This window comes from Malus sylvestris, chromosome 16, assembly GCF_916048215.2.
Source record: "Malus sylvestris chromosome 16, drMalSylv7.2, whole genome shotgun sequence".
Classification (NCBI taxonomy): domain Eukaryota; kingdom Viridiplantae; phylum Streptophyta; class Magnoliopsida; order Rosales; family Rosaceae; genus Malus; species Malus sylvestris.
Window position 1 is genome coordinate 17,182,541 of NC_062275.1, and position 15,756 is coordinate 17,198,296.

The 15,756-nt window shown below is 37.9% G+C and overlaps 1 protein-coding gene and 1 pseudogene across 1 annotated transcript; both read left to right on the forward strand.

The window, feature by feature from the left end:
- Nucleotides 1-813: 813 nt before the first annotated feature.
- LOC126607749 (acireductone dioxygenase 1) lies at nucleotides 814-2,586 on the forward strand. The gene is made up of 5 exons (XM_050275474.1): nucleotides 814-930; nucleotides 1,053-1,140; nucleotides 1,245-1,339; nucleotides 1,706-1,945; nucleotides 2,300-2,586. Exons 1-5 carry the CDS (start codon nucleotides 919-921, stop codon nucleotides 2,426-2,428), a joined length of 564 nt encoding a protein of 187 aa, XP_050131431.1. The 5' UTR covers nucleotides 814-918; the 3' UTR covers nucleotides 2,429-2,586.
- A 1,127-nt stretch (nucleotides 2,587-3,713) lies between these two features.
- LOC126607748 (acireductone dioxygenase 2-like) lies at nucleotides 3,714-6,690 on the forward strand (annotated as a pseudogene).
- The last annotated feature ends 9,066 nt before the right edge of the window (nucleotides 6,691-15,756 follow it).

Genomic DNA, 15,756 nt, shown 5'->3' on the forward strand with positions numbered 1-15,756 from the left:
CATTGAGCACCTTCAGTTTCGATAAATAGTACTGCTTCGAGACTGACTGGTTATTTATCCAATTCTCAGTCGATAAGGATTTTTGAGTCCTTGTTGGTAAATGTCATCTCATCAGCCTTCTTGGTGAAGTGAGATGTTACAGGTTACTAGGCTCGGCACGTTTAACGTTGAGTTGTTTTATGATTGGATATTCACAAGTACACTTTAGAGTTCGGCATTCCGACGGCCGAACCACATTTACCATCAAGACATACATCTCTTTCAAGTATTTGTGTCCATATAGTTTGGTACCAGTTTGACGAGCTTATACTTTCACGAATATAATCACCGTGACCGAACCCAACGCCAACGATTTGTGAACTTCGCAGAACTAGCAGCCTTGTCTTCAGGCTCTAGAACCTGAAGGCCGAGACATGTTCCTTCCTCAACGCGACATCAACATATTTTACTCTTCAACCAAGCTCGACTGTCGAGTTGGCACGTCCCGCACATAATCGAATGACGTAGTTAACTTATTAGTTACTCAGTCTGCGCGCCACGTAGGCTTGATAGTTTTTAGTGTCAACACTAACACATACGAAATCATAAAAATATCAAATCCCTTGCAATTTCTTTAACCTTGTGATGGTGATTTGAAAACGATACTTGAACTTTATGTGCACAAAATATTTGTGCTGTACAACTTTCGAATCTGGACCTTTGGTTTTTGATATTTGATAGTCTGGTGATATACACCATAATCAAATGGTGACAAAATTTCCAAGAATAATGTCCACAAATAACTTAAAGGGAAATCGAACCGTACACGTGGCAAAACCATTCATTCTAAACGACAATCCTACACCCCCATAATAAACAGTGTTTGTGTCAGTTTGCTCATCATTAAAAGTTAAAACCGAGCTGGGAAGCGAGTCAGCCATGGCGATGGAGGTGAGTTCATAGTACAACGATGATTTCCATGTCGGTTTTTGATACGAAGAAGAAATGAGTTGGTGTTAAATTGTTAATTTTAATTGAAATTAAGTTAAATGGATTAATGGACGCTGCTGCAGGCATGGTTCATGAAGGACAGCGATTCAGACCCAAGGCTTCCTCAGCATCGCAACCCCAAAGAGTTTGTTCCTTTGGACCATTTGGCAGGTCAGACTAAATCCCTTCCTTAATCAGTAATTATGAATTAATTAGCATCTAATCATTGATCTTAGACTAATTAAAGAAGGATGGTGGGTGTACCGGTGTTGCAGAGCTGGGTGTGCTCCACTGGCGCTTGAACCCAACGGATTATGAAAACGATCAAGAACTGCGCAAAATTAGGGAAACCAGGGGATATAATTACATGGTATTACTATTATTATTACATCACCATTTCTTAGTCAAAAAACTTCATTTCATAGTAAAAAACACTTAAACTACCATTTAACTCTGACCGCAACTGTTATTGCACCCGACTATTATTGAAACCGACGTTAACCGTTGACTTGTTAGGGATTTTTCCTTTCGTTTAATTATTAAGTGTTTCTCGTTAAAATTAACAGTTGAGGTTTAGGGCTTCTATTGTGCTATACATGCTTGCTTTTGTGGGGATTGGTGACATTATAGTTGTTATTTTGTACGTTGGGTTTTCGAAAAAGTTGATTTTTATGCTAATATGCTGTTAGGGTATCATCAAAGAAATAATCTTTCATATGGTTTGGGGATTTTGTAGGATTTGCTTGACATATGCCCACAGAAATTGAACAATTATGAGGACAAGTTGAAGAACTTCTACACAGAGCACATACATGCTGATGAGGAGATACGCTACTGTTTAGAGGGAAGCGGGTACTTTGATGTCCAAGGGAAGGATGACCGTTGGATTCGAATTTGGATTAAGGCCGGTGATCTTATCATTTTGCCCGCTGGGATTTACCACAGGTTCACCCTTGATACCACCAATTATGTTAAGGTAAGAGTCCAATACCTAGTATCATGTTCATGGGGCATGTCTTGATGCACACAAAATTTTAGTTGTTAGAAAGAAATGAGATTTCACATAACACTAATTTGATTTGAAGTATTTTTTGGTACCAATGTGATGCTTGTGTTTAGAACGACGAGTTCAGGGACAAGTGTACTGTTAAGGTTTAGGATATTTGACCACAATGTAATGAAAGCATAACACGGGGCAGATTGAAAGCACCATATGAATAGAACACCCAGAAAAGAGGATTTTGACCCAATTAATTTACTTGTTGGTACGCATGATTTGTGAATGTTTTGAGTTTGATGTGATTAATTCGTATTTATGGGTGTTTTGCAGTTGATGAGGCTGTTTATGGGAGAGCCTGTGTGGACTGCGTATAATCGGCCACAGGAAGAACATCCGGCTAGGAAGGAGTATGTAGAGAGCTTCACTAAGAAAGTAGGAGTGGCATTAAAAGCTCATTAAAGGGTCCCTCCTTGTAGAGTATGGATATCTATAGTTTGAAAGTTTTTATTATGTTTATATGTACTTGAAACTTGAGGTGGAAGTTTCATTCTAAATATGGTGATGTATGTACTCCCTTGTTATGAATTTCATAACTTGGAGTTATTTCTGCACTCTCATTTTCATGTTCTGCACTCTGTGCTCTTTTTGCAGTCATTAGATTGAATAAATTAAAAGAAAATCTAGAAACATAATTAAGGGGGGGAAATACATAAAGTAAAAACGAAAGTACAGAAATCGCGCCCCTTTTAAGAATCATGCTTTTGTTGAAAGTCCTTTTTATGTCTATGATCCCCCCAGCCAATGGTTATGCTTCTAGTTTTTCTTTTGCTTCTTTTGTGAAGAAAAAGGATGAAAGAAGAAAAAGTGTGACAAGTATTGGGCCTCTTTTCTAACGTAGCCCTTGAATTTGCATCAATCGACCTGACCGCAATAATATTGTGGGAGTCGAAATCTATGAACGATTTGGTTCTTCACTCGGAAAACAGGATGCTTCACCGACTTCAATATTTTTCTTATGGCAAACCGATTTCCCATTGAGAGACGAGTAAACTTTTGGTGCATGCGGAATACATTTATGCGGTGATACTATTCTACTTAAATTATGATATATTTTACATATCTTATAGTTATATTGAACGTGTCGTCTATTCATATAATAACATGTAAAATAGTAACATCACGTCGTCAGGATATTCTAAATAAACACAAAAAATGCGACCATGCTCTAAATATACACAAAAAAATGAAAGGCCAAAATTAGTCATAACAGCATCTTCCTGTTTAGTTTATTTTATAATTACTTTTATGAGGCGTTGAATATTTGTAGCAAAGGATTTTTTTCCTTCCAAGTATGGTGTAGGTTGTTTTGTCCTGTCTGTCCGGATAAAACGACGACGTAAGCGTCACTCAAAAGAACGACGCGACCTAACAAATTCAAGGAACCTGGACAAAGCACAAAATTGCCGTGTGCGTAAACAACGGATGGGCATTTCCGTCATTTCAGTATATCCTCCGAGCTTCCTTTGGAGTGGACTGGCTTCTTTTGGTTTTTTTTCTAGCCGCTTTCGGGATCTTTGACGGAACGATAATGAATATGACGGGAGGAAACGAGACAGTTAACCAAGGGCCGCACAGGGGTGATGCCGGCCCCATGCCCCCGAGAGGTTGACCGCCAGCCTCCTCTCCTTGCGGTTGCCCCCCCTCATTTGGGGCATAACTGTCAGAGGAAAGCGCAACGAATACAGCCGAGGCAAGCGTGGTCTCAAAGCCACTCCAGATTTTTCAGGAATCGTATCGACAGCCAAAACGCATAGCGACACCAGCAGCAGCCATGGTTGCCACCCAAAAGGTACCTCCAAATCCCAATTATCTCTCTCGCTCGAACTTCCTTGTTTCCCAGGAAAAAAGGAGCCATCTTTTTCCCGGAATAATTTTCTGTTGTTTTTGTGGGTTTTGGTTTAATTATATGTTTTTTGGTCAAAGGTTCAAGCTTAATGCATCATTTGTTGATTACTTTCTGTTAATTATGTTTGTAATTGGTTTAATGGGTGATTAAGGTGATTCCAGTAGTATTGTATTGAATTTTGAGTTATTACCAATTAGCTTTGTGTGAAAAGTTGTGAGAATTAAGATATTGCTTGAAAGTAATTTTGTTGAATTGTAGTAGTGGAAAGGCAGCTAGATACAAGTACTAGGCTATGGCGGCGACTGCGCCAATGGGTTTGTTTTGATTATAAATAGTGATTAAAAGGTTTGGAAGTGTGATTGTTGAAGAATTACACACTTTTCCAGCTCCATGGTATTGAATCTTGGGGTTTTCTACGCTATGTTCGATGTTACTTTGTTTGTAGGAATAAAGATGGAAAGAAAAAACATGCATTTTTGTGATCAGGATATCGTTCTCATAATGTTGACATATGCAGGATCCTAGAGAGGAAGTCATCCAAGCATGGTACATGGATGATAGTGATGAAGACCAGAGGCTCCCCCATCACAGGGAGTCCAAGGAATTTGTATCCTTGGACCAACTTGCCGGTAAGCATTTTTTGGGAAACAAATATGTTTTAACATATTGTGCTTGTTTTAGTTTTTCAATATCAATGTATTAGAGAAACCTTGAGAGTGACATCTCTTATTGATGAAATAAGATGAACTAGTCTTAGGTGGTATTGATTTATACAAAGTAGACCGGCTAGATGGGTTTTTAACCAAATGATACTAGTTAATGTAAGGGATAAAATACCAAGCATGCCAAGACTAATCTAGGAAGAGTTGGAAAAGATTTATAAAACTTAGGTTTCGCAGGAGATACCGTTTATAATGTAAAACGTAGGTTGATTCCACTTGGTTGGGGCAATAAGGATGATGATATTTTTTCTAGTTATTAACTTCTTGGGAGCAATTATGTTGATCTGCAGAGCTTGGAGTGCTCAGTTGGCGTCTAGATGCTGATAACTATGAAACAGATGAGGAGTTGAAGAAGATTCGTGAAGAACGCGGTTACTCCTACATGGTTTGTCACACTACCTTTTGTTGTTCTTTTCTATATTTTTAACTTCTTTGTGTCATGTAACCAAACTCTTTAGTTCATTATGTCAAGGCACTGATTTACAAGAATGTCACGTTTCGTCCATCGATCTCTAATATCTTGTGAAAATGATTGTTTCTAATTGACTATTAAAATGTTGACCCTTTATGAATGCACACTTTGGAATGTTGTCAGCCTTTTTCCCCTTCCCGTTTATGGTTTGAATACCAATAACCAAATTATGGTAACTGTGAATACGCAAATTCACAATAACTCTCTCTGCACGGTTGTACCGTATATTTAACCGGATAATGTTTTCCTCTTCTAGGACTTCTGTGAGGTTTGCCCTGTAAGCTTCCTAATTATGAGCAGAAGTTAAAAAATTTCTTTGAGGAACATCTTCACACTGATGAGGAGATCCGATACGCTGTGGATGGAAGTGGTTGGATTAGTTATGCTTTATCTTAGTATGTTATCCCTTCTTTACTCACCTCTTCCGATTAGTGATTGTGTACATTTTTGTGAAGGTTATTTCGATGTTAGGGACCGAAATGAATGTTGGATTCGCGTATGGGTGAAAAAGGGGGGAATGATTGTTTTGCCTGCTGGAATTTATCACCGATTTACATTGGACACAAACAACTACATAAAGGTATTGGTTCATAGCGCCAAAATGTTGCAATGTCTACTTTTTGTTTTTTCCCTCTCTTTTTTTTTTTCCAGCGATTGGAGACTAATTGTGCTTGTACAAAGACACACTTCTACATTGTGACTTCTTAAAAGCATTCTATTTCTGGGATGATGGTGAAGGTTCAGGATGGGGATCTTCCATTATTTGCTTCAAATTTTTTTCTTACGTAATGAAACAAAATTTCGTCCCCATTCATCAGTGTGCACTTTGTCATCATGATTTCCCACTGAACTTGTGACAAAAAAACACTTAAGTAGTTGAGGCACTGTCACATGACACTAAAGCAGATATCAGCACTTGATACGGCTTTTGATGGACTTGTTCATAAAAAGTGCATTAATTGTAATGTAGATGTGAATCTAATGATTTCATGTGCCTTCGATATGCGAGGCCTGAATTGTTTTTACATTTGTGTTTGTGTCGATTAAGAAGTTGCACATTTAACCTTATAGTGTTTAATTTAATAACTTTAATGTTCTCAAAAACATATGTTTAATGCAGGCAATGCGTCTCTTTATTGGTGATCCAGTTTGGACTCCCTATAATCGTCCTCATGATCATCTTCCCGCAAGGTATGGCTCTGTCTTTCTCTACATTTTGGACATCCCTACTTACATTTATGCATGTGATAGAATGTCGGATAGTCTTTGAGTCTTCTTATAAAGGGACCTTTCTTTCAGGGAGGAGTATCTTAAAGCTTTTGTGCATAAGGAAACTGGTGACCATGCAGTTAATGCTGCGGCATAAAATATGGCTTTTGCTTCTAAATGTGGGTTTACAAATAACGAAGTACGATTATGGCTATGCATGGTAAAGATACATATGGTTGTATTGTCTGGGATGCAACTTGTAACTTTAAGGTGTCGTATGATGCTAGTTAAGCTGTGTTGTGGTGGTAAGCCTGGCCTTTGCGTAAAGCTCCAATAATCTTTACCTGTCGTTCTTTGTGTATTGATACATAAATCGGTAAAAATTTAATAAATATATAGTTATATCGTGTAATATTGTGAGTGCTTGTGTTTGCAGTGTAACCTTTATGCCCTGGCCTCGCATGCTAGAAGGTGTTGGCTCCTTTGTGTTTCTGGTTCAGTCACCTCACTCAGATTTGGAAGCTACGGCATATACTTGTTTTGTGGTGCTCAATTCTTTTAGATGATGTGGCCAAACTCGTGACGTTGGATTTTAGTATGATGGTGACGACATTATGTGGTGTTATTAGTCCCGTAAAGGTAGACAACTATATTGATATGATAGACTAGGAATGCTACGTGGCGGTGTAATGGTTCTACGGAAAAACTTATCATCCTTTTGAGTGGGTTCTTGGTGTGTATAAGGGGTTTGCTTTTGGGCTTTCTACTGAGTTGAAATAGGATGGATTAGAATTGGTCAATACTTGACATCCAAGGTGAAACGATCCAAAACATGGCTTGATTGCTATCCTTATGATTTAGCTTCTTTCAAATGCTTATACAAATTGAGGAGGCTTTCACTTGGTTTCGATAACGCTAAGTGCAGCGGAATTTGAGAGTAGAGGAATGTACGGGTAATGAACTTGTAATTCAAGTAATTAAGAGTATTTCTCTCGAGTATTGCATATGCAAAGAAACTTTTTGAATCATGCTTTACTTCGGGTTTGATCCAAACACGACTCGATTTTTGTGGTAGTAAATTTCCATTGTTTACAGTCTTGACAAAATTGTACCTACAAAATTAAATAACACCTTTGACGAGGTGGGGTGGAGTTTGGCCAATAGATTTCCGATGCCTAAGGCAGTTTCTCTAAAAAGAGAGCTTAGGCTTAATTGCGTAGCATAAGCTTAACTGGTGGAGATGAGGTATTTATAGAGCTAAGGCCAGCATGGGTGTAGGGTTTAGCTACACATGGCAACATCCGATTGGCCAAGGTGAGTCTTCCGTATGATGGATGAGGAAATAATAATCCCAAAAATATAAATTAAGAGATAATATTTTGAGATTATCTGGCAAGTATCCTTGGTTAGATGTGATTGAAATTCCTTCACTATTTGAGTTGATCTTCAATTAGAAGAGTATTAAGTATAAGATTTCGAACTTAACTCTATTCTTTGACTTTTCTCCTTGCCAGTGGCAATAGAGCTTGATGACGTCATAGTATCGTCTTCAAGGAGATTGAACTGCACCTGTATTAAATGCGCGCCTCGCCAATTTAATTAGGGCATTTGTCTTATTAAAAAAAAAATCTACGTGGCAGTTTCATAATTTTTAAGATTATTTTTAGCTTGCAATTATTATTCCTAGTTGTCAATTATGTCTTTTCTCCTATTTGTTGTGGCATTAGGTGATGACAAAGAACCGGATATCATTGTGGTTGCCGGATCCTGGTGCAATAATTTAAGACCAAAATTGATTCTTATTAAAGTTAGATTTGGACCCCCCTACTTTGCTTTTTGAAATATATTTTTGTCGGCTATATTCCATGAGTTCTACACACATCTTCGAGCCCTTAAAATATCAGTTCTTTTAAGCACTTGTTTAATCAGAATTGGTCTCCTGCACTGTTGATTTGATTGAGTTTTAGGTGACTAGCGAAAATTCCAAGCTGCAATAAAACCTTCACCATCTCCTTCGACCCAATTACATTTACAGGTGTGCTGTTTTCGCACCGTGGTAAGGCCCTCAGTTACAGTAATTTGAAAAAGTTCTAGATTCCAACTAGTATATCACAGTCAACTTATTATTCGTGGATTTTACTCAAATGTATGTTTATCTTCACTCATCACAACCACGTCTCATTTGATTTTGATGTGGTCTCGCTTGTGATATCGCTTGTTAATGATCATTTTGTGTGTTTTTTTTGTATAGGTATTGTTGTATTTGCCGTCTTTGTAACAAATGTATACCAGTGGTACTCGTACTTGTAGTAGCTGTGTAGGGTCTTACAATTTACATTTGTTTGTGCAAATTCTCTTCAAGTCAATGTAATTATAGACTATGTACTCATATAACAATATAACATCTTATGTAACTGTTCTTGTTCATAGATTGTAATAAAAAGGGTTGAATTTAGTTTTGATATAGGTGCTTTTGAAAGGTTTCAATTTTTTTTGTGTTCTTGAGTTTATGTCTCTAAAAGCACCTTAATTTTGTGATTAACTTAAGTCTTTGCGTTTTGAAGCAGAGTAGATTGGCACTTGGGAGAGAATGTTGCGTGAAGATGACCTTGGAGGCCATCCAGGGAGAGCATTTTCAGGTCATTAGGATGTAATATATGTATATACACACTACTCTTGGCACATATATTTCAAAACTCTCTAGACCTTCAACAATGTTTTAAACCCCGCAACAACGCAAGGGTACACCTGCTTGTATTAACTAATTTTATGTCAGATTGTCTTTCTCCTTTAATACATTTGCTTATGTATAATCAATCTTGTATTTAGTTTATTAATTTACTTTCTACCGTTACTTCTAAATTAAAACGTGATATGTACAACAAGTGATCCTTTACCACAGTGGTGGAAAGATGTTGAGCCTTTACATGACCGCGTGGATTCAAATCTCGTATGTGGCTAATCTAATATTTAATCTAAAAAATACATGATCTTTATAAAAAAACATAAATATTAAGTTAGATGGTTGGGAGGGTCTAGTAAAGGGAATTTTTTAATTCCATGATTTAATGTCACAACATTATAATGTAAGATGATCTGATTTATGCATATTATATATTTTAGCAAATAATATATTTATATAGAAAGTTGTGGTCCCCGCTCCTCAATTTTATTTTCTCATTCATGTTTTAATGAAATATTTAAGGGGTAATAATACATTTGACCTATTATAAAATGACTTTTAAAGCTCTAATAAAAATTAGGGAGCTTTAATAAAAAAGGATTTCTTCAACTTTTTCTTAACAAAAAACAACCTAATAACTTCATTTAGTAATAAGGGTTGAATTCTAATGAAAATTATAATAAGCAAAAAACCGAAGAAAGGCTGTGAGGCCTCACCTCTCTCTCACTGTTCTCCCTTTCTCTTCACTTATAAGTTATAACCACCATCTCTCTCTCATTTTTCACACATCACCATCATCTCTCTCCTCTTTCGGCCTTCACCATTAACTCTCCCTTCTCTCTCTCATGTCATTCCTTCCTCCTCTTCCTTTTATTTTTTAATTTTGTGTCATGTATAAAATTTAAAGATTAGTCATATTTTTTGAGACATAATAATATGAATTATTTATCACATGCCAAAATTCAATAAAATAGTTATAATTTTTTTTAATACACTTAACAATATTTAAAAAAAAATTGTTTCTTAAAAATATTAACTTTTTAGAAATAGTGACTCTACTTTTAAAAACAGTGACAATATTTCTAGAAATGGTGACACTATTTTATAAATTGTGTCATTATTTTTAGGAATAGTGATCACTAATTCTATAAAAATAATTTGAATTTTTTCTTTTTTAAAAGCATTAACAAAAAATTAAGTGTTTTTCATGAATAAAATTTCATAAAAAATAATTCAATAAATATGTAAAAATAAAAGGAGTGGATGACATGAGAGAAAAGAGAAAGAAAGAGAGAGGGGGTCGAGAGAAGAAAGAGGGGGTGGGGCCTAGTAGAAAGGGAGAGAAAAGAAAAAGACAATCTTATTAGGCCATTTTTATTAGGCTATTTAATCATTAAATATAGTTAATAGGATGCTTAAGGTGAAGATTTAAAGTTTTGAAGCCTTTTTATTAGTTTCATTTAAAAATCATCCTATTCTATTTTCATAGTTGAAAGAAAAAAAAAATTAAACATAAGAAAATCTAGAAGAAGACAAAACTACAAAATTAGAGGAAAAAGGAAGAGCCTAGCAAAACCTACACAACCACGAGCCACCCCCGATCCAATTTGACACTTGACTGCAACCATCCTCCACCCAACCAAGCCCTATCTGTGGATGCAAATTTTCGCCATCTGTTCCTTTGACGAAAAAATGCACCCGCAAAATAATAACACCTAAGATTAAGGCCAAAAGTCTCACCCGCCCATGATGAATGGGGGGCTTTGGCAGAAGAATCTTCGATGCTAAAGTTAGAATTATGAAAAGAATGTGTTTAGGTGTTTGTGGGTAGCAAAAAGCCTCTTAAATTTTAGAGATAAATGGTGTATTTATAGGAGAGGAGAGGAGTATGGACTGGCCCTCTACGTTTAGGGGTGGCCGATGAAGACATATATCTCTTGATCATTGGTTATTGTGTAACCAATGCCACATCACCCTAAGTTGTTAGAATGTTTGTTAGGTGGTTAAATGAGTTGTTAGTTGGTTAATTAGTTACTTTGTGGTTATTGTTCAGTATATAATGTACTTCAACTTACAAATGTAATCAGTTGTCATTTTTTCTTAAATATACAGAAGTTTCATTTCTCTCTAGATCTTCAATCTTTCTCAATTCTTTAATGTTCTTTGATTCTTTCTCAATGTAGTTAACATGGTATCAGAGCCAGCAGGCTCACGCCATGGATTTTGGTGGTTACGTTTTCATGAGATTTCATCATCTTCTAGTTTTATTTCTCTTCCGTTAAGTTCTTCAGTGCTTCTGCAATCATTCTCAATTTTTTTTCTCTTCATCGTTCTATAATTTCTAGGTTATTTTTCCTTTTGGATTGTGTGCAGAGATTGTTAGGGATATATGGGTTTTTGAAATTGTGGTGTAATCTGGATGCAGTTGGCTAAATGCAGTTGGCTAGTGAGTTCTTGCCTATCACCTATTTGATCTTATGTGTCAATGAAATTTAGTGTTAGAACAAGTGATCTTACATGCCATGTGTTCGAGATCAACTATTTGATGGATTGCTCAAGTCAGGGATATAAGAAAGGTTCTATTCTCAGTCCTCTATGATATATTTGGAGTTTGTGTATGATTCATTTCTGAATTCTTGGTTCAATTGATCTATGACCCATGTTGAAGAAATTCAAGAGACGTTTAATCATGTGAATGAAAAGCTCACATCCTTGGTTTTTGATTATGGGTTTCTTTATATCTGATGGAGTTGCTAAATTTTTATGGAAATTCGTGACACTTATTAATTGTCTGCCATGGGTTTGTCACTACGCCTAAGAGAACTGGGTTTTTTTGTTGGCCTTTTCATTTTGTTGTGAAGATTTCAATGGAGTGAGAGAGTGAGATCAAAGATGTTATGGACACGATCGATTGCCAGAGATCGGATGGTTCTAAGAGACAATTTCTAATTGATTTTGGAATCAATCCATTTGGAAGTAGTGGAACGAGACGGGAAAAATTCCTCCAATTGGTGATTTCTCTCTATGATCTTCTAGTGGTTGCTTCTGCATCTCCCAAGTTTGGTAACTTTCTCTTAATTCACCAAAATCCTAATTTTTGATAACTTGATGTATCTACCAGTGATTTGTGTTAATTGGAGATATCGTCTATATATCGAATTGCTCATGTTTCTCTACTTGAAGACTAATGAAAGTCTGAAGCAATCTCAGGCTCAACAATTTGCTCACATTGATGCAATCTCAGGCTTGGTACCCTAGCTTGAGGGGGGATGAAGACATATGTCTCTTGATCATTGGTTATTGTGTAACCAATGCCACATCACCCTAAGTTGTTAGAATGTTTGTTAGGTGGTTAAATGAGTTGTTAGTTGGTTAATTAGTTACTTTGTGGTTATTGTTCAATATATAATGTACTTCAACTTACAAATGTAATCAATTGTCATTTTTCCTCAAATATACAAAAGTTTCATTTCTCTCTCTAGTTCTTCATTCTTTCTCAATTCTTTAATGTTCTTTGATTCTTTCTCAATGTAGTTAACAGCTGGCCTTAGGTGGTATTTTGGGTGAGAATATTCCAAGATATTTGATTAAATAAATATCTTGGAGTAATTAAGTAAATATCCTAAATTGATGGGATTATGGTTACTTACTTGGAAAAGGTCTTCTATGATTAGGAATGTATTTATGATAAGAATAAGGAATATCCTATCATAAATACCCTTGACTTTTCTTATGGGCCGAGGTGTCTTGAGTAATCATTGATCTTTATTTGCTTTACCTCAGCTGTGCGTGGTGAATGAGACTACTCCCTGCTAATTTAATAAGGGCAGTCTTGTCTTTCTTGGGAAATAATCCATGCGTCAACTCCATGATTTTTGGGATTATGTTTTGCTCCACAAATGCCCAAACACCTGCTGGGCTGCTCATAAGAAATGGTAGGAGGTGTAGGACGAAGTTTGTGCCCCAATTTGATGTAGTTCCCTCTTTGTTTTGGAATTTAAATTATTCTAGGAAAAAGGAATGTAATTGCCACCAAAACCTATTTAAGTCTACGTCAAGCAGGGGTTAAATAAATTTGGAGTGCAATTAAAACCCCGCAAGAAAGAGAAGGGTTTAGGGAAGTAGCATGAGGTTGTTGCTAGGCAATCGGCTCGGCAATGAGTCGATGGTTGGTGAGGCTCGGCTCAGCTGATTGTGGCCAGGTGTGTGTGGACCTGGGCACTGAGGTGCCAGTCTTGGGTTGCTTGAGAAAGGCCACTAGGTGTGGGCCTATGTAGCTAAAGGGCCTTTTAGGCTTGGGCCCGTGCAGTGTGAGAGAATGCGAGAGAGAGAGAGAGAGGCACAAAGGTGCCAGCCCTCCTCAATTTGAACTTAGGTCGATGATGATAGGAGGTATCAATGTTGCCTATTTGAGCCGAGAGGTAGGGCCTGGCATGCTGGGTCCATGGGGCAGCTAACTGGGTTGCGGCTTGGTGCGATGCTCCATGCAAATTTTTCCTATTTTTTTGTTTCTTCAAGCAGCCTTCTAATAATTTTTCCTTGCGCCGTTGTAGGATTTTCGAACATGTCTTCCTCGAGTCATAAGAATAATGAATTTATTCTTTCGTTGTATCATCAGGGCGAAGTAGGTTCTGATGAGCAGTTCAAAGACTTCCTTGAGATGTTTAAGCATGCAATTCCGTCTGGGGTTCGCGTGAAGCAGGTCAAGGATGGTAGTGGTCATGAACTGTGTGGGTCTAGGAAAGCTATCAAGTTTCACCCCCACTACTTTGTATTGGGGTTCACCCTTCCTATGCCTCGATTCTTCCAATAAGTGATCTGTTTCGTGAAGTGTGCTCTTGCTAAGTGCTCTCTTTGCCTGGGCTGCTGTTCTGACTTCTTTCATCGATAGTAAGTAGGCTACGTAGTCTCTAAGCTATTTTATACTTTTGTTGAGCTGCCTTCTGACTTATCCTTCTTTGTTTATGTATATTTGGAATGCAACTCAACTCCCAAGACTTTTTTATACATGAAGAAGGTGCACAACAATTTGGGATCCCTACTAAATATCACAAGTGGCATTGGTTGCTTAGTCATCTTTGTACGGAAAAAGGTGGGCTGCCCTTATTGGAAGAGATTAGGAAGATCAAGGGTGAGGCGTTTGCTCATTCGATCGCCACTATTGAGTTTGATGAGTGTGAAGGCGAGAGAAAAAGATCTTCATCGCCTGCTCAAGAGCCGTCAGTGAAGAAAAAGTCGAAGACTTCCTCCGCTGCTCGCGAGGGTGCGGCCAGTACAGGGAGGCTCGTGATTGACTTAACCTTTTTTAAGGGGAAGAAAGAGGTTGCTGGATCTGAGCCTGTGAAGCCTGTTGCTCAGAGGGTTGCTAGAACAGTTGCTGACATGATTACGCAGCGGAGGAGTTCTGTTGTGCCCCCTATGCCTGGTTTTATTCCAAGACAACCTTCCGTGCCCAAGTCCAATTCAATTCTGGAGATGCGTGCAACGATGAAGATCGATGATGGTGATTCCACTGCTAAGGCGGTGCCAAAACCGACCCTTCCTGCTGAGAAGAAATCGTATACCCGTATGAGCAGCTATGAACAACCTGCCAAACCAGCCTTAGGGGAGTTTTCTGAAATTCATGCTTTGTTGAAGCCCGATCTGCTTGAGGACACGGAAGCATTTGCCAAGTTTGTTGATGGCGTAAGCAAGGTTGTCGAGTCCAGTTTCTTCGTGAGGTTTGAAACTCACTCATGGAAGGGTTCCCTGCTTGCTATGATGCAGAAATATGTGATCTTATCCGCCGAGTACACGCGTATGGAGTAGGATGATGCCAAGGCTACTAGGGAGATAGCGGCATCCATGGTAACAGAAGCTTGCTCGACTGTTAAGAAAATTGAAGAGTTGGAGTCTGAACTTGCATTTTAAAGGGATCTGATGCCACTGTTCAGCAGTTTGAGACCACCCACCAAGAGATTAGTGACTTAAAGGCTCAACCTGACGCGATCCGGGGGATGTATGGCTTTGCAGAAAATGAGATTGAAGTCCAAGCGTTGCTAGTGCGAGACCTTGAACGTGCCATTTCAGAATTTTGGTTTACCCATGATGCCAAGGATGTAGAGCTACTCGCCATGCATAACGACGTTGTTTGACTCAGAAAGGTCGTAAGTAGACTTGAGTTCAAGGAAGTGGAGCTACAAGGAGCGTTGTTTGCCAACGAGAACCTAAAGAAAGAACTAGATAAGTTGCAAAATGATCGTACTGACCTGATTGAGAAGAATAAGCAACTAAAGCCTAAGGTCAAGCTGACTTCTACAAGCTTGGCTATATAGATAATTTCCTTAAGATGCCGTCTGACTACGCCTTCTCTAATAAAAACCTTGACCTTTTTGCTATTTCTTCCAATGATCTACTTAAGTTTTCCTTCGAGAGCACCGTTGGTGGAGTAGTTGAAGATCAGGCTGCCTAGGTAGGTGTAGCCGAAGGTGATGTTGCCTAGGCTGGAGCAGCTTGCGACAATACTGCTCAAGATGGGGCAACTGTAGATGAAGCGCGAAAGGTTGATGTTGTTGGAAACGATGCGGCTGGTGAAGATGTCCAAGCTGCTGAGAAGTAGTCTTTTTAGATAAACTCTAGGATTTACTTTCTTTTCCTTTCCTGTTTTTCTTTTTCTTTTGCTTGAACTCTGTTGACCTTCATGCCAGTTTACCAATTTGCTAGAAATTAATAAACTATTTTTCTTCACTTTACTTCATCTTTGTCTCTTTGCCTCGCTTTAAGCTTTAGCCGTAGAATGAACAACTAAGCAGACTG

Coding starts and splice junctions, on each gene's coding strand:
- LOC126607749 (XM_050275474.1), top strand. Junction 1,340..1,705: donor CCAGGGGATATAATTACATG/GTATTACTATTA, acceptor GGGATTTTGTAG/GATTTGCTTGACATATGCCC. Junction 1,946..2,299: donor ATACCACCAATTATGTTAAG/GTAAGAGTCCAA, acceptor GGTGTTTTGCAG/TTGATGAGGCTGTTTATGGG.